General features: G+C 38.2%; 1 protein-coding gene across 2 annotated transcripts in view; it reads left to right on the plus strand.

Annotated features, from left to right (window-relative positions):
• SPATA6L (spermatogenesis associated 6 like) overlaps positions 1-26,591 on the plus strand; it is a 74,807-nt gene that overhangs the window by 36,125 nt on the left and 12,091 nt on the right. For both annotated transcript variants that reach the window (XM_040243308.1, XM_040243344.1), the window contains 4 exons: positions 11,986-12,110; positions 16,665-16,742; positions 18,469-18,708; positions 23,196-23,298. In XM_040243308.1, coding sequence (XP_040099242.1) covers positions 11,986-12,110; positions 16,665-16,742; positions 18,469-18,708; positions 23,196-23,298 — 546 coding nt within the window. The remainder of the gene's footprint in view (positions 1-11,985; positions 12,111-16,664; positions 16,743-18,468; positions 18,709-23,195; positions 23,299-26,591) is intronic.

Below are 26,591 nucleotides of genomic sequence, written 5' to 3' on the forward strand. Positions count from 1 at the left end.
TTATTTTTACTGCATTTAACATTATATAGTGTGCTTGCTTCCTATACCCTGGCTAATACTGGATGCTATCATTTGGATTTTTTGTGTGTTTAAAAAGTATGTAATAATTTCTTTAAAATATATTTTAGTAACCATATCTTTGGTCCCTTCTTTTTAGATATGATTTGTGACAACCTTAACATTTTAAATTTATTTCTTAAAAGTTTCCACTTTCCTATATTATAGTTTGTTTTGTTTCCTTCTGTATAACATGATAGTCAGTGTCCTTTGATTACCTGTGGAGTGATGTCTGGATATTAGCATTGCATTTTGGTGTAAATTCCTGATATTTTCACCAAAGTTTTAAATCCGTTCTTCTTAAGAGTCAGACACAACTGAGCGACTTCCCTTTCACTTTTCACTTTCATGCACTGGAGAAGAATATGGCAGCCCACTCCAGTGTTCTTGCCTGGAGAATCCCAGGGACGGGGGAGCCTGGTGGGCTCCCGTCTATGGGGTCGCACAGAGTTGGACACGACTGAAGTGACTTAGCAGCAGATACTTAATACATATGTTTGCATTATTTTAATATTTCATTGTGTGAAATTTTCTTTTTCTTAAGAAAACATGAGAGAAGGAGGTGAGCCTGGCAGATACCTCAGCTAAAGCAGAGGTGGCTGTGGAGGCTTTTCTGAAGACTGTGGCCCTGCTCACTGTGGTGGTTTTGGAGCAGATCAAGGGCCCCAATGGAGTGGACCCAGAATCTGTCGTTCTTTCTTCTTCCTCTTGGTTTATTGGCCAAGGCAGTTCCTAAAAATAGACAAGAACCCTAAGATCTCAGTGGGTCTGAGGATGGACACTCTTATATATGTCTGTGGTTTCTTAAGTAGGCAGAACAGAGGGAAGAAAGTGACAGGCTAAAATCAGGGCATTGAGTTTTTAATTTGACCCAGTTTTATGTTCAAACATATATCATAAGTGACAAGTTATATTTTAGTTTGCTAATGAAATAGAAGCAGGACCAGGTCTTATTTAATTTTTTGTGAGTTAAAAAAGTTACCCAATAGCTAAATATTCTTACGGTAAAAATTTTAACTAACTAAATTATATAAAATAGTAAAAGGCCATATTCATCAACAATATTCATTGACAGTAATTGCTATTAACAATTTGTTTTTTATCTTTTTTATGCCTTTTATAATATATTTAACATATATAATGTATTTAGTATATTCAACCAATCCTAAAATATATAGATATATAGACAAACACACAGTCACATATAAGCACATAAATATTAAATATATCTAATATTTAGTATATGTATACATATATATATATGCATATATATATACTATATATATATAGGTTGAATATGTATTTCCTGAAACTTCAGATATATTTTTGACTGCCATTTGTTTTTTACTTGACTAGAAATCCATCTGTGAGAATGTTGCAAGAATAGTTCAAAACTGTAATGACTGGAGAGTGTTAAAACTGAATGCATGGTTATAGGTTATAACTTAGAAATTAATCAGATATAAAAGATACAAAGTGAAGGCTTTATTATACTTGTCTTCTTTTTCTTTATTATCCTTCAATTTCAGATTGTAATTTTAGTCAGATTAAACTTGAATCATTCAATAGAATTAATTTTGTTCAGCTTCAAATATATATAGATTGAGCCATTAATTTGTGCAACATCTGTTTGTTAGAGGTATACTCAGAAAATGCTCTACCCTGTGCCACTTCTTGGTATTATGCTGGTGGCACCAGACATAGAGTGGTGATATGAGCCCTCTAGATCTGCTGGTTCTTGATACTAGATAATTAAGTAAAAATGATTTGCTTAAAGTCTCAGGTGGACTGTGCTGTGGGGTCACATGGGCCACATTTAGGTTCTCAGGGATCAATTCTTCATTGGCTGAATTGTTGCTTTTTACTTTTGTTGTCAGTGTTACTGTGTCTGATACTTTTTCATAGCACTAAGACATATTCTGACCATTAAGTTTGTGAGATAAGTACCTCAGATTTGCGTAGGACTGTACTGCTAAAGAATGAAGAAATCTAGTAATTCGGATTAGAAGCAATAAAAACTCCTGGGTCTTCAGTTTACAAGGATGAGAAAAAGCAAATAGACACGGGGGCCAGCATAATCCTGTTTGACAATGAGCTTGGTGCTTTCTTTTATTGACCTCTTAAATAAAAACTTCGACTTTGGGATAAGTCATATATATTCAGTCCAGCTTTTAACATACTCTTTTAATGGGCACCCATTCCCTGAATCAGAGCTTGATTTTATATATTTTGTAGTGATGTTTACTAGGCATCAGCAAGGAAAGAACTCCTGCCTCAGATGATCTGGTTTTTTGTTTTTTAAGCATTTATTTATTTATGTTTATTTTTTTTGGTCTTCATTGTTTGCGCGGGCTTCTCATTGCAGTGGTTTCTCTTGCTGCAGAGCTTTGGCTCTAGGCATGTGGGTTTCAGTAGCTGCAGCACACAGGCAGGCTCAGTAGTTGTGGTACACAGGCTTAGTTGCTCCATGGCATGCGGAATCTTCCTGGACCAGGGATTGAACCTGTGTCTCCTGTTTTGGCAGGTGGATTCTCATCCACTGTGCTACCATGGAAGTCCAGTGATCTAGTTTTGAATTCTTACTTTGCCATGTGGCATTAGGACAAGTGTCTTCAACTCTCAGAGCCTCAGTTACCTGTAAAGAAGTAATCAAATGAGACTCCATACTGGGAAGGAAACAAGCTGTCAGTTCTGATGTGCTCTACAAATATTAGCTATTTCTAGAACCAATATTGTTATTAAAGTTATTATTTCTCTTAAAGTCTCATTTGTTTCATTTTCTGGGGAGATCTTTCTCACTGATGGCATTGATGACCTCCCTATCTGTGCCATTAGATTACTAACAACACTGAGCTCTTTCAGACATTTCACTTGGCCTATGAGACTTGCTCAGCCTGTACATATGTTTATTTATTACTTATAACCTTGGCTCTTGCTGTAACATCCCCTTGGTGTTCTGACATTTTCACACTGGGTGGCAGTTTGGATCTTTAGAAAATGAGCAAACCAGAGAGACAGAATTGAAAAGCTGTACCGCCTTCTGTTTCTCTAACCCTATTTCAGTCTCACTTCTTTTTTTTCAGTTTCTTTTTATTTCTGTGATTCCAAAGATAGCAGAACTCACTTTCAATTCTTGGACCTCCCATTTTTATCTTAATTCCTGCTAAATGTAGGAATAATAAGCAGTAGCTGTCACTTTTTTTTTTTTTTAGTGATGAGAACTAGCCAAAAACATATGAAAAAAAAAAGGAAAAGCCCATGATAGAGCATCATACCATGCATCCACATATTCTCGGTAGGAACGTATGGCTGAAAACAAACGATGTTCATGGAGGCCAGTAGTGCTGGGAACACTGCTGGGCTGGTGTCACAGAGCATTTGTGATCATGGGAGGTAAAGCCAGTCACTGTGCTCTGCTTCACATGTTTGTCACTTGTCCTCACAGTAGACCTAAGGGACAAGTGCTATTATGAATTCTGCATTTCCCTGAAGAGGAAAAGGAAGTTAAGAAATACACATGATTTACTCAAAGTCACATAGCTGGTAACTGGTGAAACAATGATTTGAACCAGCTCTGTCTGAACCTAGAAATAGTTTTTTACCACTGTGGTCTGGGCTTCATTAAAAAGTTGTGTTTTGTTGCTAATAATGGGTGAAGAATTGTTATTTCACTTCCTGTTTTCAGGTGACACTTTTGAGCCCTGATATGAGGAAGTCTATTTATGGCCAACAAAGGTAGGAGGTCATACCCATCACAGAAAGTGTTTTAAAAGGAGCATTGACAAAACAAGGCCTGGATGAAACTAATGAAGTAGAAGATTTATTTTAGAATTCCACACACTTTGCCACCTCTCTCCCTATCTTCCTCTGAATCATCATTTTATTTTACTTATTTTGGCCAAGTTGCATGGCATATAAAATGTGGGGTCTTAGTTCTCTGACCAGGGATTGAACCCGTGCCCCCCTGCAGTGGAAATGCTGAGTCCTAACCACTGGACTGCCACAGTGCACTGCCCTTTCTCATCATTTTAAATCATATGCTTATTTGAATGATTGTTTAATAATTACAGACTAAGTGTCAGGAGGACAGGTCTTGTATCCATCTTGTTTAGTATTATCCATCCAGTGTCTAGAACTCCTGGCACATAGTATGTTCTCAATGCATGTTTCTTGAATGTATGAATGAAAAGAAATTATTAAAAAATGAATGAATGATTTTAGAGAACATTTAGTCTGTGCCCCCCCCCCTTTTTTTTTACAGTTGTGGAAACTCAGTCTTACAGAGCGTAACTAGTACCTACTGAGTGGTTAATGTATTAATCATTATGTCCGTTCATTCAAGAAGCAGTTATAAAATAGTACTATGCTCAGGCACATTTCACAGGCTTGGGACAGGGTTGCTGCACTTTACCACTCCTTTCTTTTCATAAATTTTATTTTTAATTGGAGGATAATTGCTTTACAGTGTTGTATTGTTTTCTGCTGTACAAGAACATGAATCAGCTAAGAGTATATATGTATATCCCCTCCCTCTTGAACCTCCCTCCCACCCTTCCCCCCATCCCACTCGTCTAAGTTTCCACTCATTTCTGGACATTGTGATTCAGTTTTAATATGTCTGTCTTGAATGATATCTCAAGGGACCTATGAAAGATGCTGACAATATGATTCCTTTTCAGGCAAGATTGTCTTGGCTTAGCCCTGTACTAGTAACTGACACCTAAGCTCACACCTTTCTAGGGACAATCTTGGCAGGAATTTAATGATGGATGGAAGAGTTACTGCTTTCATGGAGCATTCATGGTAGCAGATAATGAATGCCTGAACAAAAATAGCAGTTGGTGATAACTATTAGGTTGAAAGTAATATAGGGGGATATGGTAGGGAGTGACAGGGTCCTGTAGGTTGGGTTGCTCCCTTTCTATTGAGGTGACATTTAAACCAAGATCTGTCATTCATTGATAAACCTAGACACTGTATTGAAAAGTAGAGACATTACTCTGCCAACAAAACTCTGTATAGTCAAGACTATGGTCTTCCCAGTGATCATATATGATTATGAGAGCTGGACTGTAAAGAAGGCAGAGCGCCGAAGAAATGATGCCTTCAAACTGTGGTGCTGGAGAAGACTCCTCAGAGTCCCTTGGACAACAGGGAGATTAATCTTAAGTCAACCTTAAGTCAGTCTTAAGAGAAATCAACCCTGAATACTCACTGGAAGGACTGATGCTGAAGTTGAAACTCCAGTATTTTGGTCATCTAATGTGAACAATTTCTTGTGATCCACACAGTCAAAAGGTTTTGGCGTAGTCAATAAAGCAGAAGTAGAAAGTTTTTCTGGAACTCTCTTGCTTTTTCGTTGATACAACGGATGTTGGCAATTTGATCTCTAGTTCCTCTGTCTTTTATAAGTCCAGCTTGAACATCTGGAAGTTCATAGTTCATGTACTGTTGAAGCCTGGCTTGGAGAATTTTGAGCATTACTTTGCTAGCATGTGCGATGAGTGCAATTGTGCAGTAGTTTGAGCACTCTTTGGCATGGCCTTTCTTTGGGATTTGAATGAAAGCTGACCTTTTCCAGTCCTGTGGCCACTGCTGAGTTTTCCAAATTTGCTGGCATATTGAGTGCAGCACTTTCACAGCATCATCCTTCAGGATTTGAAATAGCTCAACTGGAATTCCATCACCTCCATTAGTTTTGTTCATAGTGATGCTACTGAAGGCCCACCTGACTTCCCATTCCAGGGTGTCTGGTTCTAGGTGAGTGATCATACCATTGTGATTATCTGGGTCATGAAGATCTTTTTTGTTAGTTCTTCTGTGTATCTTCTGTGTATTCTTGCCACCTCTTCTGCTTCTGCTAGGTCCATACCATTTCTGTCCTTTATTGAGCCCATTTTTGCATGAAATGTTCCCAGTATCTCTAATTTTCTTGAAGACATCTCTGGTCTTTCCCATTCTATTGTTTTCCTCTATTTCTTTGCATTGATCACTAAGGAAGACTATCTTATCTCTCCTTGCTATTCTTTGGAACTCTGCATTCAGATGGGTATATCTTTCCTTTTCTCCTTTGCCTTTAGCTTCTCTTCTTTTCATAGCTATTTGTAAGGTCTCCTCAAACAACTATTTTGCCTTTTTGCGTTTCTTTCCCTTGGGGATGGTCTTGATCACTGCCTCTTGTACAATGTCACGAACCTCTGCCCATAGTTCTTCAGGCACTCTATTAGATCTAATCCCTTGAATCTATTTGTCACTTCCACTGTATAATCCTAAGGGATTTTATTTAGGTCAGGCCTGAATGGGCTAGTGGTTTTTCCTACTCAATTTAAGTCTGAATTTGGTAAGAAGGAGTTCATGATCTGAGCCAGTCAGCTTCTGGTCTTGTTTTTCCTGCCTGTATAGAGCTTCTCCATCTTTGGCTGCAAAGAATAGAATCAGTTTGATTTCAGTACTGACCATCTGGTGATGTCCATGTGTAGAGTTGTCTCTTGTGTTGTTGGAAGAGGGTGTTTTCTATGACCAGTGTGTTCTCTTGGCAAAACTATTAGCCTTTGTCCTGCTTTATTCTGTACTCCTAGGCCAAATTTGCCTGTTACTCCAGGTATTTCTTGACTTCCTACTTTTACATTCCCATCCCCTATAATGAAAGGGACATCTTTTTTGGGTGTTAGTTCTAAAAGGTCTTGTAGGTCTTCAAAGAACCATTTAATTTCAGCCTCTGGTCAGAGCATGGACTTGGATTATTGTGATATTGAATGGTTTGCCTTGGAAATGAACAGAGATCATTCTGTTGTTTTTGAGATTGCATTCAGGTACTGCATTTCGGGCTCTTTTGTTGACTATGAGGGGTACTCCAGTTCTTCTAAGGGATTCTTGCCCACAGTAATAGGTATAATGGTCATCTGAGTTAAATTCACCCATTCCAGTCCATCTGAGTTCGCTGATTCATAAAATGTCAATGTTCACTCTTGCCATCTCCTGTTTGACCATTTCCAGTTTGCATTGATTCATGGACCTAACATTCCAGGTTCCTATGCAATATTGCTCTTTACAGCATCAGACTTTACTTCCATCACCAGTCACTTCCACAGCTGGGTGCTGTTTTTGCTTTGGCTCTTTCTTTTCATTCTTTCTGGAGTTATTTCTCCACTGATCTCCAGTAGCATATTGGGCACCTACTGACCTGGGGAGTTCATCTTTCAGTGTTGTATCTTTTTGTCTTTTCTTACTGTTCATGGGCTTCTCAAGGCAAGAATACTGAAGTGATTTGCCATTCCCTTCTCCAGTGGACCACATTTTGTCAGAACTCTCCACCATGACCCATCTGTCTTGGGTGGCCTTACATGGCATGGCTCATAGTTTCATTGAGTTAGACAAGGCTGTGGTCCATGTGATCAGATTGGTTAGTTCTCTGTGATTGTGGTTTTCAGCTCTCTGATGGAGAAGGATAAGAGGCTTATGGAAGCTTCCTGATGGGAGAGACTGACTGAGGGGGAATCTGGGTCTTATTCTGATGAGTGGGTCCATGCTCAGTAAATCTTTAATCCAATTTTCTGTTGAAAGGCAGGGCTATGTTCCCTCCCCGTTTGACCTGAGACCAAACTATGGTGGAAGAAAAATAGAGGAAAACAATAGAATGGGAAAGACTAGAGCTCTCTTCAAGAAAATTAGAGATACTGGGAACATTTCATGCAAAAATGGCCTCAATAAAGGACAGAAATGGTATGGACCTAGCAGAAGCAGAAGATATTAAGAAGAGGTGGCAAGAATACATAGAAGAACTAACAAAAAAGATCTTCATGACCCAGATAATCACAATGGTATGATCACTCACCTAGAGCCAGACACCCTGGAATGGGAAGTCAGGTGGGCCTTCAGTAGCAACACTATGAACAAAACTAATGGAGGTGATGGAATTCCAGTTGAGCTATTTCAAATCCTGTGAAAGTGCTGTACTCAATATGCCAGCAAATTTGGAAAACTCAGCAGTGGCCACAGGACTGGAAAAGGTCAGTTTTCTTTCCAATCTCAAAAAAGGCAATGCCAAAGAGTGCTCAAATTACCACACAATTGCACTCATCTCACACGCTAGTAAAGTAATGCTCAAAATTCTCCAAGCCAGGCTTCAACAGTACATGAACTGTGAACTTCCAGATGTTCAAGCCGGATTTATAAAAGGCAGAGGAAATAGAGATCAAATTGCCAACATCCATTGTATCATCAAAAGAGCAAGTGAGTTCCAGAAAGACTTCTGCTTTATTGACTATGCCAAAGCCTTTGACTGTGTGGATCACCACAAATTGTGGAAAATTCTTAAAGAGATGGAAATACCAGACCACCTGACCTGCCTCTTGAGAAATCTGTATGTGGTTAGGAAGCAACAGTTAGAACTGGACATGGAAAAACAGACTTTTGAAATCCGGAAAGGAGTATATCAAGGCTGTATATTGTCACCCTGCTTATTTAACTTATATGCAGAGTACATCTTGAGAAATGCTGGGCTGGATAAAGCACAAGCTGGAATCATGATTGCCGGGAGAAATATCACTAACCTCAGATATGCAGATGACACCACCCTTATGGCAGAAAGTGAAGAAGAACTAAAGAACTTTTTGATGAAAGTGAAAGAGGAGAGTGAAAAAGTTGGCTTAAAGCTCAGCATTCAGAAAACTAAGATCATAGCGTCTTGTCCCATCACTTGATGGCAAACAGATGGGGAAACAGTGGAAACAGTGTCAGACTTTATTTTTCTGGGCTGCAAAATCACTGCAAATGGTGCCTGCAGCCATGAATTAAAAGAGGCTTGCTCCTTGTAAGAAAAGTTATGACCAACCTAAACAGCATATTGAAAAGCGAGACATTCCTTTGCCAACCTAGGTCCATATAGTCAAAGGTGTGGTTTTTCCAGTAGTCATGTATGGATGTGAAAGTTGGACTATAAAGAAAGCTGAGCACTAAAGAATTGATGCTTTTGAACTGTGGTGTTGGAGCGGACTCTTGAGAGTCCCTTGGACAGCAAGGAAATATACCCAGTCCATCCTGAAGGAAATCAGCCCTGAATATTCGTTCGTAGGACTGATGTCGAAGCTGAACTCCAATACTTTGGCCAACTGATTCGAAGTACTGACTCACTGAAAAAGACCCTGATGCTGGGAAAGATTGAAGGTGGGAGAAGGGGACAACAAAGGATGAGATGGTTGGATGGCATCACCGACTCAATGGGCATGAGTTTGAATAAACTCCAGGAGTTGGTGATGGACAGGGAGGCCTGGCATGCTGCAGTCCTTGGGGTTGCAATGAGTCAGACCCGGCTGTGTGACTGAACAACAACAATTGTCTTTCATTAGAAGGGAGCAGGCCATGCATCTAGGGAAAACAACAGGACAAACTTCGAAGGTTGATGTATGTGTTTGAGGGACAGCAAGAAGGGCTGAAGGGATGCTATGGAGTCATTAAGGAGAGTGGTAATGAAGGAGGAGAGGTTATTAGAGTCTTATTATAAAGAGTCTTAAAGGCTAGGATGAGATACTTTTCTTTTAATCTAATATGATAGCAAGCCTGTTGGAAGATTTTAAGTAGGTCAGAGTCAAATCTGAAATAATGTCATGGTATGTGGAGAATAGATTTGAGTATAGGAAGAATGAAAGCAGGGAGACTAGCTAGCTAGGAGGTCATGGTGGCAGTCCAGGAGAGAGGAGGTGGAGGTTTAGACCATGGTGGTAGCTGTAACAATAGAAGGGAATAGAATTTAGATTAATTTTGAAGATGTAGTCAACAGGATTTGCTAATGGATGACTATAAGGAGTGAAAGAGTGGAACAAAGGATAGAGCCTGGAGTATTGGGTTGATTAATAGAGGAACCTAATAGAGGAACCTAGATCTGGTTCCTCTAATAGGAAGGTAGGGGAGAGCTTATTTGTGGAAAAAATCAAGTTCTCTTTTGGACCTGTTTTGTTGGAGATGGGCTTCCCTGGGTGGCGCTAGTGGTAAAGAACCTGCCAATGTAGAAGACAGACACAAGTTTGTTCCCTGAATCAGGACTATCCCCTGAAAGAGACAGCGGCAACCCACTCCAGCGTTCTTCCCTGGAGAGTCCCATGGACAATGAAGCCTGGTGGGCTATATAGTCTGTAGTATGTTAGAGATACTGTAAGATAACTGTTAGTGTCTTACAGTATCTCTAACATACTATATAATATCTCAACAGGATTGGAAGGAAGAAAGAATGTTTTATAAGAAATAGCATAAGCTGAGGAAGTACATAGCAGAGGAGGGAAAGACATATCAGTTCATTGTGGCTGGAGCATGTTTTTGAAGGGAGGAGTAGAAAAATATGATGAAAAATGTAGAATACATTCTTTTTGCACTTTGATCCTTGTTAGAATCTAACATTCATATTAAATGGAATATGTAGGGAGACATTAAGCCATCAGATTATTTGATGTAAGGTTGATTATTTTGTACATTTGAGATAACAAAAAGTACCCTCATTCAAGTTCATCTCACAAGTAAAGTTAAGAGTCACTAAACAGTAAAGTTTCCTGACTGACTACAATTATTTTTTTGATGGTGCTCTTGGTCCAAACCACTGTGTAGCACCTTCTTTGTAGGCAAGGGTGTCTAAGATGGTAGCTTTTCTGTCCTTTAGCTCAGTGATTCTTAATCATATTGCACCTGAAATGATCTTTTGGTGATGAGTATTTTATATTATCCTTTTGACCATATTGAAATAATATTCATCAGTAATATGTGCTATGCTGTCTCTTCAGTTGTGTTTGACTGCAGTCCCATAGACTGTAGCCCAACAGGGTCCTCTGTCCTTGGGATTTTCTAGGCAAAATACTGGAGTATATTGCTTCCTTCAGGGGATCTTCCCCACCCAGGGATCAAATCTGCATCTCTCGTGTCTCCTGCACCGGCAGGCTGGTTCTTCACCACCTGCGAAGCCCCACAGATAATATAACCAACTTTATATAGCTCACTGCAAACAATCTGTGTAATACTCAGCCATAATATAAAGGAGAAGTACAAAGAAAAGCGATTTAGAATAAAATGAGATGTATACTAACATGTAAATGTTGAGCAAGGTATAGTATTTGGTATATAGTATTTATAGTATTCAGATTTGTAGTATTTGTAGTATTCACAGTGCCGAAAGGATCTTGGTAAAGATTTAGACAAAGCAAAATACAGTTGTTCCTTAGTTTTCATGGTACCTGCATTCCTGAAAATTCAGTGTATTTTTAAATTGTGCAAAAAAAAAATGCTTTGTGTTTATATGTAACAGTTAGGTTCCAGGCTCAGATAATTGTAAAACGGTTTTCTTGCCTGAAAGAATGTCTGTAGGATGTTAGAAAGTTATGCAGGAGTGCCTTGGGCATTGCAAGACACCCTGACCTCTGGTTCCTGCCCTTGAAATTTCCCCACAGATTTACAAAATGTTCCTGGGGTTGGTATCAGTCCTGCTGAGAGCCACAGCTCTGGCTTTTCTCTAGGCCACTGGGACACTGACATTCCTGCACCACAGAATCTACTGAACCCTAGTCTACACTGTAACCTTTGGGTGAACAGCATTGTCTACCTTGTTCCTGCTCTATCCCTAGGACCTGGCCCATGGTATGTCCTTAGAAAACATTTGTCAAAGTGAAGAATGGAAGGATGGATGGATGGAAAGAGATGTTCTTTTTTATTTTATTTTGGGGAGCCCGTTTAGATCAATGCTTGGGAAGGCATTTGAAAATCATGCCTGAGATAAAAAGTAGTGGAAGACATTGCCTCTTGAATACCAGGTGCTGTGATCAAAATATCTGTTTTTATCTGAGTGTCATCTCTGCCATCAACGGTCCAACTTTTATTTTGTTTAAATGATGTAGATAACATCATTTTCAGAATATATATCTACTCATGCATTTTCTCCTTTATTTGTAGTGTGGCAAGAGTTGGCCTACTATGAAGAAAACACACGGGACTTTCTCTTCCCTGAGCCACGGCTGACACCTTCGCACCCTGGGATGTGTAGGGAGGTGCTCATGAAGACAGTTGAAGGCTTCCCAGTAAGTGACCGGTGCCTAGCTGGGCTTCTGTTGGGAAAGGGATTCTTGGAACTTGAATGTTTTATTGCTAATAGGACCTGTTTGTGGGCAGATCACTTCATCTTGGTTAGTGCCCCTTTATTCTCTTTAGCAGCCCTGATGAGATGCCCACTCAAAGTACTAAATGATGCCGATTCCCACTATTGATCTGAGACGTGGGAGTCTTGTCTGACCAGGCTAAGTCACTGCCATATTCACATTATCACATAGTTATAAAAGGCTTACTTCTTTCACCTCCTCTTTTTTTTTTTAATTTAGATATTTTTAAAGTATAGTTGCTTTATAATGTGTTAGTTTCTGGTGTACAGCAAAGTGATTCAGTTATATATATATATGATATATATTATTATTCAGTTATATATATATGTAATAATATACACTGTTATATATTCTTTTTCACATTCTTTTCCATTATGGTTTATTACAGAATATTGAATATAGTTCCCTGTGCTATACTAGGACCTTGTTGTTCATTTTATATATAGTAGTTTGTATCTGCTAATCCCAAACTGTTAATTTATCCCCCCTCACCTCTCTTTCCCTGTGGTAACCATAAGTTTGGTAACCATATCTCTGTTTTATCATCTCCTCTTAATGCAGACTAACTGAAAGACGTAGCATCAGTTTATTTAATCATAGCTATTGTTTTAGTAACAGTAACAGTAAAATAGAGTAGTGCTGCCTGTGTGTGTGTGCTCAGCTGCTCAGTTATGTCCAACTCTCTGTGATGCTGTGGACTAAAGGGCTCCTCTGTCCATGAGATTATTCAGGCAGGAATACTAGAGTGAGTTGCCATTTCCTTCTCTGGGGGATCTTCTCAACTCAGGGATCAAACCCGCATCTCCTACACTGGCAGGTGGACTTGCTTTGGTTTTTTTCATGTGATATCTTATTTTCTTCATAACTGTTCTTAAGTCAGCCAAGGCAGGTATTATGGTCTCCACTTAATGGAGGGGAAACTGACAAGAGGTTCACAGGCTGATATTTTAAAAATTTATTTATTTTTAATTGAAGGATAACTGCTTTACAGTGTTATGTTGATTTCTGCCATACATCAACATGAATTAGCCATAGGTATACATTTGTCCCCTCCCTCTTGAACCTCTGTCCCACCTCACACCTTCTAGACTGTCACGGAACACTAGGTTCAGCTCCTATGTCATACAGCAAATTCCCACTGGCTATCTATTTTATATATGGTAAAGTATATGTTTCAATGCTACTTTCTCAGTTCGTCCCACCCTTTCTTTCCCCTGCTGTGTCCACAGATCTCTTCTCTATGTCTGTGTCTCTGTTTCTGCCCTACAAATAGGTTCATCAGTACCATTTTTCCAGATTCTGTATATATTCATTGATATATGATATTTGTTTTTCTCTTTCTGATATACTTCATTCTGTATAACAGGCTCTAGGTTCATCCACCTCAAGCACTGACTCAAATTCATTTCTTTCTATGGCCGAGTAATATTCCATTGTATAAATGTACCATAGCTGCTTTATCCATTCATCTGTTGATGGACATCTAGGTTGCTTCCATGTCCTGGCTATTGTAAACAATGCTGCAATGAACATTGTGGTACATGTGACAGACTGATATTATTGAGGGATCTTAAAAGATATGGCAGTTACGAGTACGGCAGTTACTGTTTCGGGGGCATTATCTGAACCCAAGTTCAAAATATTAATTTTGTTATTATCTGGGATGATTTTTAACATTGCAGAAACTCTGAAAGTTTTCTCTACTTTTATGTCCCTTGAATGACCTCTCTTTTAAGGGCTACATCTTTGTAAATTATAAAAAGCATATTTAATACTCAACTTTTCTGTTACTACTCCATGAGTGGCTATTATTTTAATTTAGTGAGTTGTTATTGTCTCCATTTGAGAGTTCTGTGCAGAATAGATGGCATGCAGAACCCCTGTTTCTATGTTGTTTATGATGACAGGACTTCTAGTTCTGATACTTCAAACACCAAGCATTCATCAAAAGTACTCCCTGGGAACTAAGATCTTGCAAGCTGTGCTGCATAGTCAAAAAAAAAAGTTCTCCTAATCAGAATTCCTGATGGCATAACTTTAAGCCCTCCATAATCTTTGAAGATCTGGTGAATATCACTGACGTCATTTTTTTTTTTCCCTCAGAGATGTTCTTTGTGTATCACTTATATCCATGGTACTTGTGAGATGCTTGCTTTTATTATTTTGAATTATTGAGATTTTGCTCTTCAGAAGCAGAAAGGGGATTAAAAACTGGTGAGAATTAGGTGGGAGATACTCTTTACATTAATTTGATTTGCCCAAGTTTTCTATTAAATAAATTCCATTTGCAAACATTGGGCTGGTATCCAGCTAAGTATCAAGACAAGAAGAAAGACACTTTCTCATATTTTCCCAGATGTTATCTCTGTTTAACTTTATAGGCATAATTAGGAAGAAGAACCTACAGGAAGTTTTATTTGTAGTTATTCATAAATGCAGGTAATCATAAGAGACAGAGCTTTAACATTGTTGAGGAAGATCTTCATGCATTAGAGGTAAAGTATCAGTTCTTTCAATGAAGTTAAAGTATATTTTAAACAATTTGTGAAGAGATAGAGAGCTCAATTTCTCTCAAATATTCTATAAGGAAAAATAAAACAAATTCCTGAAGTTTTACTAACGGCTGATATTCATTGCATTCTCACTAGATGCCAGGCCCTGTGTTGAGTATTGTCTTATTTAATCTTTTTTAACCCTGCAAGCTGGCTACTATTAGTTTCCTCATTTTAGGCATGGGGAAGCTGGTATGGAGAATTTATAAAGGGTACTCAGAGTCACAGAACTGGTAAGCAGTGGATCTAGGATTCTCACACTGGTCTGTTGTGCTTTGAAGTTTGCACTCAATCACTGCCTTATGCTAATTCTCTCATTTTTATTTCAGCCCAGGGTCCAATTTCTTTTCATTAATGTTATAGGACATGAGAATAAATGACATGGGAAGGTCAGACAAATTATTCACTTCATTTATTTTCTGTTATTAGTTCATTAAGAATTAGATTTATTTTCTCCAGTACAATGTGACTTTTTCTTTGTACTTTCATATTTTTTTTCATTTCACTTGTTACCCTAACAGCCTTTCTTTCCTCCTTTTCCTGCTGAGGTCAAGAATATTGAGGGGAGATTATAATCTGTGTTTTTTGGTTGTTGTTGTTAGGTAAAGACTGAATTTGTAAACTAGGCAGAAAGAATATTGTTTTTAATTATTAATTTTTAGTTAATATTTTTAATTTTTCCTTAGTGTTTAGGTACTCTGAGTACCCTTTATAAATTTTTCCTTAGTGATTCTAAAAATATCCTACTATTAAATCCAATTATTGACCTAACCATCATTACCACCATCCCATTGCTAAGGGGATTGCACAGGATATAGTCTGTAAATTTCAGCTCTAAACCGTTATGCTAAAATGAGTACTTATATGAAAAAGAAAATACATTCCTCCTTATTGTCTATAAGTCACCGCCAGGAGTTGAGGTTAAATAGGTGAACAAGATTGCATTACAGACTGAGGGTTCCTTACTGTTAGGGGACCCTCCTCCTCCTCTCTGGGCTAAGTGGAGCGTCATGTAGACTGGCTAAGTATAGACTCGGGTTATCTGGGTTCAAGCCCAGTTTTGTCACTCAATGGCTGTGTGATCTTGGGTAAATTACTTATCTCCGTGTACCTTAGTTTCTTCCTCTGTAAAATGGGACTGATAATAGTTCTTCCCTTATAGGGTTATTATGAGAGTTGAATGAGGTAATATATGTATGTGTGTGTGTTAGTCACTCGGTGGTCTCCGACTCTTTGCAACCCCATGGACGGTAGCCCTCTAGGCTCCTCTGTCCATAGGATTCTCCAGGCAAGAATACTGGAGTAGGTTGCAAATTCCTTCTCCAAGGGATCTTCCCCACCCAGAGATTGAACCCGGTATCCTGCATCTTTGGCATCGCAGATGGATTCTTTACCACTGAGCAACCAGGGAAGCCCAAAGCAACTATACCCCAATACAAGTGTTTTAAAAATGGCATTGTTAACTATGTCACATTGTTGTACATTCCATTTCTAGAACATATTCATTTTGCCTAACTGAAATTTTATATCCTTTGACTTTACTTTTCCCTTTTCCCCTCATCCTCCAGCTCTTGGCAACCAGCATTCTATTAGCTGTTTCTTTGAGTTTGACTATTTCAGATTCCACATATAAGTGAAATATGCAGTGTTTATCTTTTTGTGTCTGGCTTATTTCATTTAGTATAGTGTCCTCTAGTTTCTTCTGTGCTGTCACAAATGGCAGGATTTCCTTCTCTTTAAAGGCTGAATAATATTCTATTATATAATATGTATATATATATTTGTTAGGTATATATTTTAGACAATGTGTGTAGATTATGCTGGCTACACAAAAGAGCATTTAGGTTCTTGGATAATTTCACATTAGGATAGGATGAGTAAAGACCTTCTTTTCAATAATTTTATTTTTTTCTTTTATTTTCAGGGCATTGCTCCTAAAATAGAGTTTTCTACAAGGACAGCCATCAGAGAACGTGTGTTTCTGCATAGAAACAGATTTTTTGTAAGTATAATAAAGAATCCAGAGATAGAAATGTCAGGGATTTCTCTACAAATTTAAAGAATTTCAACCTCAGCTTGGGTTACCAAGTTTAGATGCAACTGGACAGACAGAAACCTGGAGACTTATTGCTAGGTTTGAATTTATATAGTCAAATTTCTTGTTCAGCCTGTCACATTAGAGTGATGATGTTTGGCAGGTATTCATCATGGCATAATTGGTGGAACAGCATGATCCAGAAGCTACAGTCACAAGCTTGACCTGTAGTCTAGTTAGTTTTTGTTGTTGTTGTTTTATAACATTTACTCTTGATTTTATCAACAGTAGTGTTTCCTTCTTTCTTGTGCTGAGGCTGAAGGTCAGAGTTGTATTTGGGGCCCCCTCTTTGGTAACAGTGAGGGTTCTTTTTTTTTTTTGGTAACAGTGAGAGTCTTGGGGCATTCTTGAGCACTACCTTCATTTTGCTTGTTCAGCCCTGATTTCCCCTTCACACTAATTTCTTCCTGTTTTTATTTTACCCCGTTGCCCATAATTTTGCAACCATGCAAAATCCTTTCTAAAATGATACAGAGAATTAATGAATATAGTTTGTAGACCTCACATGGGGTCCTAGAATAAACCTTGAAAATGTGAGCTTTGGATTTAGGGGTACTGAAGAAGCAGGGTCATTAATCTGTGCAAATCCATTAATCCCCTGAGCACTGTAACTCATCAATGGAAAACCAGTGATTAATTTTCAGGAAGGCAATAGCTGCTTTTTAGTCTCTTCTTATTTACTCACTGTTTTCTCCAGTCTGTTTAAATTTGCCCAGTGACTTTTCAGTTTATTGCTCTTTTTCTTCCATTCCATTTTGTTAATCTTGTTTTAATCTCGTAATGTGCAGATCTTGTGTGATCTCTCTCCTTCTCTAGTCTGGCAGTCTTCCTCTAGCGCCGTCTAGTGGTGGAGCCTAACAGAACAGCTAGGAAAGCAGAAGGGGATTTGCAGTGGCGGGTTCAGTATCATAAAATTGAGTATAGAAAGGTGGGTTTGGAGCTGAGAGAAAAGTGCTTACTCACCAGTATAGCTGGCTTCTAATTTTTTAATTGTTCTAAAAATTTCCATAGCTATACATACAGCCATACTTTTTCCTTAAAATAAATTGCTTGAGGTGAAATTGCTGAACCCAAGTATATGCCAAATTCTCTGTCTCCCTCTCTCGCTGTATTTGTGTATCTGTCAATCATCTGATGGGGCATGGAGGTGTCTGATACTTTCCAGCTTTCTCATAATACAAATAAAACTCACTTTAAATTTCTTTTTTTAAAAAATTTTGTTACATTTTGGCTGCACTGAGTCTTGGTTGGTGCATGTTGGATTCTCATTGTGGTGGCTTCTCTTGCTGCAGAGCATGGGCTCTGGGGCATCTGGGCTCAGTAGCTACGCATGGGCTTAGTTGTTCCGTAGCATGTGGGATCTTCCTGGACCAGGGGTCAAACCCATGTCCCCTGCATTGGCAGCTGGATTCTCAACCACTGGACCACCAGGGAAGTTGCAAATCTCACTGTTAATAATTTAAATCTACTAGTGATACTAAGCTGACCGGAAGAAAAATTTTAAAATGCCCTTCCCTGAGTTCACGTTTTATAAATCTGAGATGTTAAATCTTCTACCTTAGTTCAGTTAAATACAGTTATATTCTGATTGAGCTTTCTGCTTTAAAAATATTGTCTCTTCTTTGGGTTTCAGGAAGAAAGATGTAAGTCACGAAGGCCTTTATCTACACCAAATGGACCAAAATTCCCCTTGAGTTGTGTAAAGATGAAACCAAGGGAGAGTAATCTCGACAGAGTGTCCCCAGGCATGCAGTCCCGGCCACTCTCTCCATATTGCACCAGGCGTTTCTTCCAGGACCAGCCAGCTCAGCTGAACCTTGGATATACTTTCAAAATACCTGGAGAAAGAAAACCTCCGTTTGTAGTAAGACACGTGAGCCTAAAATTATTTTTCAGAGTCCTTTGGAATGGTAAGGGTGTGAATGAGGATGGAATAAAGGAAGGTTGAGCCATGATAACAGATGTGTAAGTAAATAAATAGAGGAAATAAAATTTAATAATAATTATGATTAAATTATGTTCATTTCCTAGAGTTATTTTCAGGAAACTCCTATAAAGATGTCTTGTACAGAGGACTTGCTGAGTAAATGTCTGCTATCCCTATTTTTAATTTTAAAATTAAAAATAAATTTAATTATTAATAGTGTTATCTCCATACTATAGTGGCATAACCTGCCACTATCCAGGAAGATCAATGAACTGACAGTAGTAGAAGATTCATATCAAAGGCTGGCACATACTCTGTACAAATCTGAAACTAAAGCCTCATCAGTTTTAAGAAAACTGCTTGAGTTTTCATAGTAAGATCATTGTTCAGTGGCCAGCTTTTTAAAATATATATATATTTATTTGGCTGCCTCCAGTCTTGGTTGTGGCATGCGAGCTCTTTGTTGAGTCATGAGGGATCTTTTCATTGTGGTGCATGGACTCTCTAGCTGCAGTGCATGGGCTTAGTCGTTCCATGGTATGTGGGATCTTAGTTCCCTGACCAGGGATCAAACCCGTGTCCCCTGCACTGCAAGGCGGATTCTCTACCACTGCACCATTAGGGAATTCACCGGGCCGCACTTTAAGAGTAGGAAACATGTGGCTGCAGGAAGAAGTAATGATATGCCATAGTCAAAGTCCTTAATTAAAGTTATATTAGATTTAGCCATCAGGAAGTAGTGGGCAAATTTAACCACACTTGTTTTCATAGTCTTAATTTTTTTTGACTACTATAAAAGTAAAGGAAAATACAGAAGAGTTATGAAAAAAAATTACCCATAGGTTCACTAGAATAATAAAATCATTGTTTAATTTGATACATTTTCTTTTGACTTTTTTTGATATTCATAAGGCCTTATTTTTTCCCACAAAATTATACTGTGTATGCAGATTCATTTCTTTACAGTTACATGTTTTTATTATGTTAAAAACACTTCTAGCATTAGTTCCTGTTTTTCTTTTTTTAATTTATTTATTTTAATTGGAGGCTAATTACTTTACAATATTATAGTAGTTTTTGCCATACATTGACATGAATCCACCATAGGTGTACATGTGTACCCCATCCTGAACACATCCTATCAATAATAATATGTGTACTGGTGTTTTTCTTTTTTTTTTTTAAAGTTAATTAATTTATTTTACTTTACAATATTGTATTGGTTTTGCCATACATTGACTTGAATCCACCATGAGTGTACATGTGTTCCCCATCCTGAATCCCCCTCCCACCTCCCTCCCCATCCCATCCCTCTGGGTCATCCCAGTGCACCAGCCCCGAGCACCCTGTATCATGTATCAAACCTGGACTGGCGATTTGTTTCACATATGATATTTTACATGTTTCAATGCCATTCTCCCATATCATCCCTCCCTCGCCCTCTCCCACAGTCCAAAAGACTGTTCAATACATCTGTGTCTCTTTTGCTGTCTCACGTACAGGGTTATCGTTACCTTCTTTCTAAATTCTGTATATATATCCGTTAGTATACTGTATTGGTGTTTTTCTTTCTGGCTTACTTCACTCTGTATAATAGGCTCCAGTTTCATCCACCTCATTAGAACTGATTCAAATGCATTCTTTTTAATAGCTGAGTAATATTCCATTGTGTATATGTACCACAGTTTTCTTATCCATTTGTCTGCCAGTGGACCTCTAGGTTGCTTCCATGCCCTGGCTATTGTAAACAGTGCTGCAATGAACATTGAGGTACATGTGTTTCTTTCAATTCTGGTTTCCTCAGTGTGTATGCAGTGGGATTGCTGGGTTGTATGGCAGTTCTATTTCCAGTTTTTTAAGGAATCTCCACACTGTTCTCCATAATGGCTGTACTAGTTTGCATTCCCACCAACAATGTAAGCGGGTTTTCTTTTCTCCTCACTCTGCAGCATTTATTGTTTGCAGACTTTTTGATAGCAGCCATTCTAACCAGCGTGAGATGGTACCTCATTGTGGTTTTGATTTGCATTTCTTTAATAATGAGTGATGTTGAGCATCTTTTCATGTGTATGTCTTCTCTGGAGAAATGTCTGTTTAGTTCTTTGGCCCATATTTTGATTGGGTCATTTATTTTTGTAGAATTGAGCTGCAGGGGTTGCTTGTATATATTTGAGATTAATTCTTTGTCAATTGCTTTGTTTGCTATTATTTTTTCCTGTTCTGAAGGCTGTCTTTTTACCTTGCTTATAGTTTCTTTCTTTATGCAAAAGCCTTTAAGTTTAATTAGGTCCCACTTGTTTATTTTTGCTTTTATTTCCATTACTCTGGGAGGTGAGTCATAGAGGATCCTGCTGTGATTTATGTCAGTGTTTTGCCTATGTTTTCCTCTAGGAGTTTTAGTTTCTGGTCTTACATTTAGATCTTTAATCCATTTTGAGTTTATTTTTGTGTATGGTGTTAGAAAGTATTCTAGTTTCATTCTTTTATGGGTGGTTGACCAGTTTTCCCAGCACCACTTGTTAAAGAGATTGTCTTTTCTCCATTGTATATTCTTGCCTCCTTTGTCAAAGATAAGGTATCCATAGGTGCATGGATTTATCTCTGGGCTTTCTATTTTGTTCCATTGATCTATTTTTCTGTCTTTGTGCTAGTACCATACTGTCTTGATGACTGTAGCTTTGTAGTATAGTCTACAGGCAGGCAGTATAGTCTGAAGTCAGGCAGATTGATTCCTCCAGTTCCATTCTTATTTTTCAAGATTGCTTTTGCTATATGAGGTTTTTTGTATTTCCATACAAATTGTGAAATTATTTGTTCCAATTCTCTGAAAAATACTGTTGGTAGCTTGATAGGGATTGCATTGAATCTATAGGTTGCTTTGGGGTAATATACTCATTTTTACTATATTGATTCTTCCAATCCATGAACATGGTATATTTCTCCATCTATTTGTGTCATCTTTGATTTCTTTTATCACTGTTTTATAGTTTTCTATATATAGGTCTTTTGTTTCTTTAGGTAGATCTATTCCTACATATTTTATTCTTTTCATTGCAATGGTGAATGGAATTGTTTCCTTAATTTCTCTTTCTGTTCTTTCATTGTTAGTGTACAGGAATCAAGGGATTTCTGTGTGTTAATTTTATATCCTGCAACTTTTCAATGAATATAGTTCCTGTTTTTCATGAACTCTGTTCCATATTGTAGTTCATTTATTCTCCAGGATGTTAATGATTGATATTATTGTCAAGTTGATAATTTGACTCAGAATTACCTGTGTGATGTTTGTATATTAGACACAAGAAATGAAACATGGTAAATCCCAAAGTCAAGGTGCTTTTCAGATGACTGGTTATAGCATTGGTTTGCAGGTAGAATGGAGATGTTGTTTGGCTAGAAAATACAGGATAGGTGTTTTCTTCAGGTAACCTGTAAAAATGTCTGGCAAAATCTAGCACTCTAAACATAGTTTCATACAAATATTGTTAAATTGAGTATATTGTGTCTGATTTATTCTATTTGATATATATTTTAATAAAATATACAACTTTAGTGTATACCATTATGAACTAAATAACCTTAAAATGTTGGAAGTTTTCTTAAGGAATTAAAATTTACATGCTACTTTTATTTAACAAATTCATATACAGTCTTTACTATGTGCCAAGTTCTTTCCTAAGGGCTTATAGATATTAACTCTTTTATTTAGCTAGATTTCCTGATGATATCTGATGTTTAAGTAGAAAAATTAAAATGTAGAGGACCTGATGTTGTCAAGATTGTAAATTCTAATAAAATTATTTCTTGTAGTAGAATGAAGAATAATAGTATAACATGACTTCTTGACATTAAAAAAAAAAACACAAAGTTTTTACAAAGAAAATTAAGCAACTGTATGTCATAGACATTCTAGAAGGGTCTCTATTTCAAGTATTTTGACCTGTTGATCATGTTGTTGAATGTAGGAAAATGTGGTCACCTTAACTAAAATAATACAGTCACCAGTGTTCTTTTTTTCAAGGATATAGACACTCAGACTGAAAGGGGATGTGGAAGGCTGAAAGATCACCTTATGAAAATTCCTTGTCTTCAGGGAGGACCCCACCTAGGCCACTACTGCTCAGAATATGAAGCTATCCTGTTTTAAAAGAATGTTAAACAAACTCCACTTGCTCTTTACTGGCCTTACCAGTGATTAGAATATGATCTGTGTCATATTAGCCCATATCTTTGTGTTCTAACCTCAGTGAAAGTAGGGACAAACAGGTTTGGTTATAACATTTTATATACTCAGAGGCTGTGATTTAATCTGTTCTCAACCTTCTCTTTTCTCACCTGCATGACTGTGATTGAAGGGGAGAAAGGTATTACAGGGAATGAGGAGAGATTAATACAAGCTACAGTGGGTTCAGGTCTCATTCCTTTCCTTTCAGGTGGACAGTGCAAAGCCCTTTGGTGAGAACAGTTCACAGCATCATTCCCAGAAGTCTAGAAGAAAACCTAACTTTTCAACCTTTCCATTTCCAGTGAGAAGAGGTATTTGATTTTCTTGTTACTCCTGTGTAGTATCCCCATGGGAACAAATGCATCCTACCTCTAAGTCTTCTTTCATTCTGAGGAATCACACATTTGTCTGGAAACTCAGGGCCTAATTCTCAGGTGCCCTGTCACTGGGAGTTTCCAGGGAGGGGGTTCCCACGAGCAGAGTCATCAGCAGAGATGCCTTCTGTTTCAGAGTTTCCCTAGGAGGAACTGGGGAGACTTCCCCCAAGGAGTGTCACCACTGAGTGTGTTCTGGTTGTGACTGTTGGAAAAGCAGAGAATATCTTGTCTTGAGGGGATCTCCTTGAAAAGGCACCACAGATAGCTAACAAATAAGACTTGCCATTTCTTAGGATAGGATGCAGTAAGGAGTTGATGGAGATCAGGAGAGGCAACACTTCTTTTACAAGATTGCATGTCAGCAAGGAGGAGAGCCAGTTCTCTCTGAAACAGTGAGGTTAAGGCAGGGGATCTCAGACATTTAGATTTCAGGACCCTTTTATGCTAAGTATTATTGAGAGCCACACTGAGCTTTTCTGTATGTGAATGATATCTATCAACAATTAGCATTAGACATTAAACTTAGGAATTTATAAAACACAAGAATATACAAGCACACATTAGCCATCAGAGTGGTGATATCATGACATATCATATAGCTTTTGGAGAACTGTGTTATATAGTCATAAAAGAATGAGAATGAAAAAGACAGAATATGTCTTACTATTAGGAGAATAGTTTTGACCTTGCAGAGTTCCTAAAAGGTCTTGGGGACCCATGGGGAGGCCCTGGATCATACATTAAGAATTTCTAGGTTAAGACATCCTCTTGGTGGTCTGTTCATTTCCAAGGCAAACCATTCAGTATCACAGTAATCCATGCCTATGCCCCAACCACTAATGCCAAAGAAGCTGGAGTTGAACGGTTCTATGATGACCTATAAGACCTTCTAGAACTAACACCAAAAACAGATATCCTATCCATGATAGAGGACTGGAATGCAAAAGCAGGAAGAGATACCTGTAACAGTCAAGTAGCAAGCAAGTTTGGTTTTGGAGTAGAAAATGAAGCAAGGCAAAGGCTAACAGAGTTACAACAAGAGAACACACTGGTCATAGCAAACACTCTCTTCCAACAACACAAGAGATGACTCTACACATGGACATCACCAGATGGTCAATACAGAAATAAGATTGATTATATTCTTTGCAGCTGAAGATGAAGCTCTGTACAGTTAGCAAAACAAGACCGGGAGCTGACTAAGGCTCAGATCATGAACTCCTTATTGCCAAATTCAGACTTAAATTGAAGAAAGTAGGGAAAACCACTAGACCACTCAGTATGACCTAAATCAAATCCCTTAGGATTATACAGTGGAAGTGACAAATAGATTCAAAAGATTAGATCTGATAGAGTGCCTGAAGCACTATGGATGGAGGTTCGTAACATTGTACAGGATGCTGTGATCAAAACCATCCCCAAGAAGAAGAATTACAAAAAGATAAAATGGTTGTCTGAGGAGGCCTTACAGATAGTTGTGAAAAGAAGAGAAGCTAAAGGCAAAGGAGAAAAGGAAAAATATACCCATCTGAATGCAGAGTTCCAAAGAATAGCAAGGAGAGATAAGAAAGCCTTCCTCAGTGATCAGTGCAAAGAAATAGAGGAAAACAACAGAATGGGAAAGACTAGAGATCTCTTCAAGAAAATCAGAGATACCAAGGGAGCATTTCATGCAAAGATGGACACAGTAAAGGACAGAAATGGTATGGACTTAACAGAAGCAGAAGATATTAAGAAGAGGTGGCAAATACACAGAAGAACTATGCAAAAAAGATCTTAATGACCCAGATAACCACAATGGTGTAATCACTAACCTATAGCCAGACATCCTAGAATGCAAAGTCTAGTGGGTCTTAGGAAACATCACTATGAACAAAGCTAGTGGAGGTGATGGAATTCCAGCTGAGCTATTTCAAATCCTAAAAGATGATTCTTTGAAAGTGCTGTACTCAATAGCTAGCAAATTTGGAAAACTTAGCAGTGGCCACCGGACTGGAAAATGTCAGTTTTCATTTCAATCCCAAGAAAGGCAATGCCAAAGAATGTTTAAACTACCACACAATTGCACTCATCTCACATGCTAGCAAAGTAATGCTCAAAATTCTCCAAGCCAGGCTTCAACAGTACATGAATCGAGAATTTCCAGATATTCAAGCAGGATTTATAAAAGGCAGAGGAACCAGAGATTAAATTGCCAGCATCTGTTGGATCATAGAAAAAGCAAGAGAGTTCCAGAAAAACATCTACCTGTGCTTCATTGACTATGCCAAAGCCTTTGTGTGGATCACAACAAACTGGAAAATTCTTCAAGAGATGGGAACACCAGACCACCTGACCTGTCTCCTGAGAAATCTGTATGTCTGTCAAGAAGCAACTGTTAGAACCATACATGAAACAATGGACTGGTTCCAAACTGGGAAAGGAGTACATCAAGGCTGTATATTGTCACCCTACTTGTTAATTTATATGCAGAGTACATCATGTGAAATGCTGGGCTGGAAGAAGGACAAGCTGGAATCAAGATTGCTGGGAGAAATATCAATAACCTCAGATATGCAGATGACACCACCCTTATGGCAGAAAGTTAAGAGGAACTAAAGAGCCTCTTGATGAAAGTGAAAGAGGAGAGTGAAAAAGCTGGCTTAAAGTTCAACATTCAGAAAACTAAGATCATGGCATCCAGTCCCATCACTTGATGGCAAATAGATGGGGAAACAACGGAAACAGTAACATACTTTCTTTTCTGGGCTCCAAAATCACTGCAGTTGGTGATTGCGGCCATGAAGTTAAAAGACACTTGTTCCTTGGAAGAAAAGCTATGATAAACCTAGACAGCATATTAAAAAGCAGAGACATTACTTTGCTGACAAAGATTGTCTAGTCAAAGCTATGGTTTTTCCAGTATTCATGTATGGATGTGAGAGTTAGACCATAAGGAAAGCTGAGCACCAAAGAATTGATGCTTTCGAACTGTGGTGTTGGAGAAGACTCTTGAGAGTCCCTTGGACAGCGGGGAGATCAAACCAATCAATCCTAAAGGAAATCAGCCCTGGATATTCATTGGAAGGACTGATTCTGAAGCTCTAATCCTTTTGCCACCTGATGTAAAGAACTGACTCATTGGAAAAGACCCTGATGATGAGAAGGATTGAAGGCAGGAGGAGAAGAGGACAGCAGAGGGTAAGATGGTTGGATGGCATCACTGACTCACTGGACATGAGTTTGAG

The sequence above is a fragment of the Oryx dammah genome, unplaced genomic scaffold, assembly GCF_014754425.2.
Source record: "Oryx dammah isolate SB20612 unplaced genomic scaffold, SCBI_Odam_1.1 HiC_scaffold_1, whole genome shotgun sequence".
Classification (NCBI taxonomy): Eukaryota; Metazoa; Chordata; class Mammalia; order Artiodactyla; family Bovidae; genus Oryx; species Oryx dammah.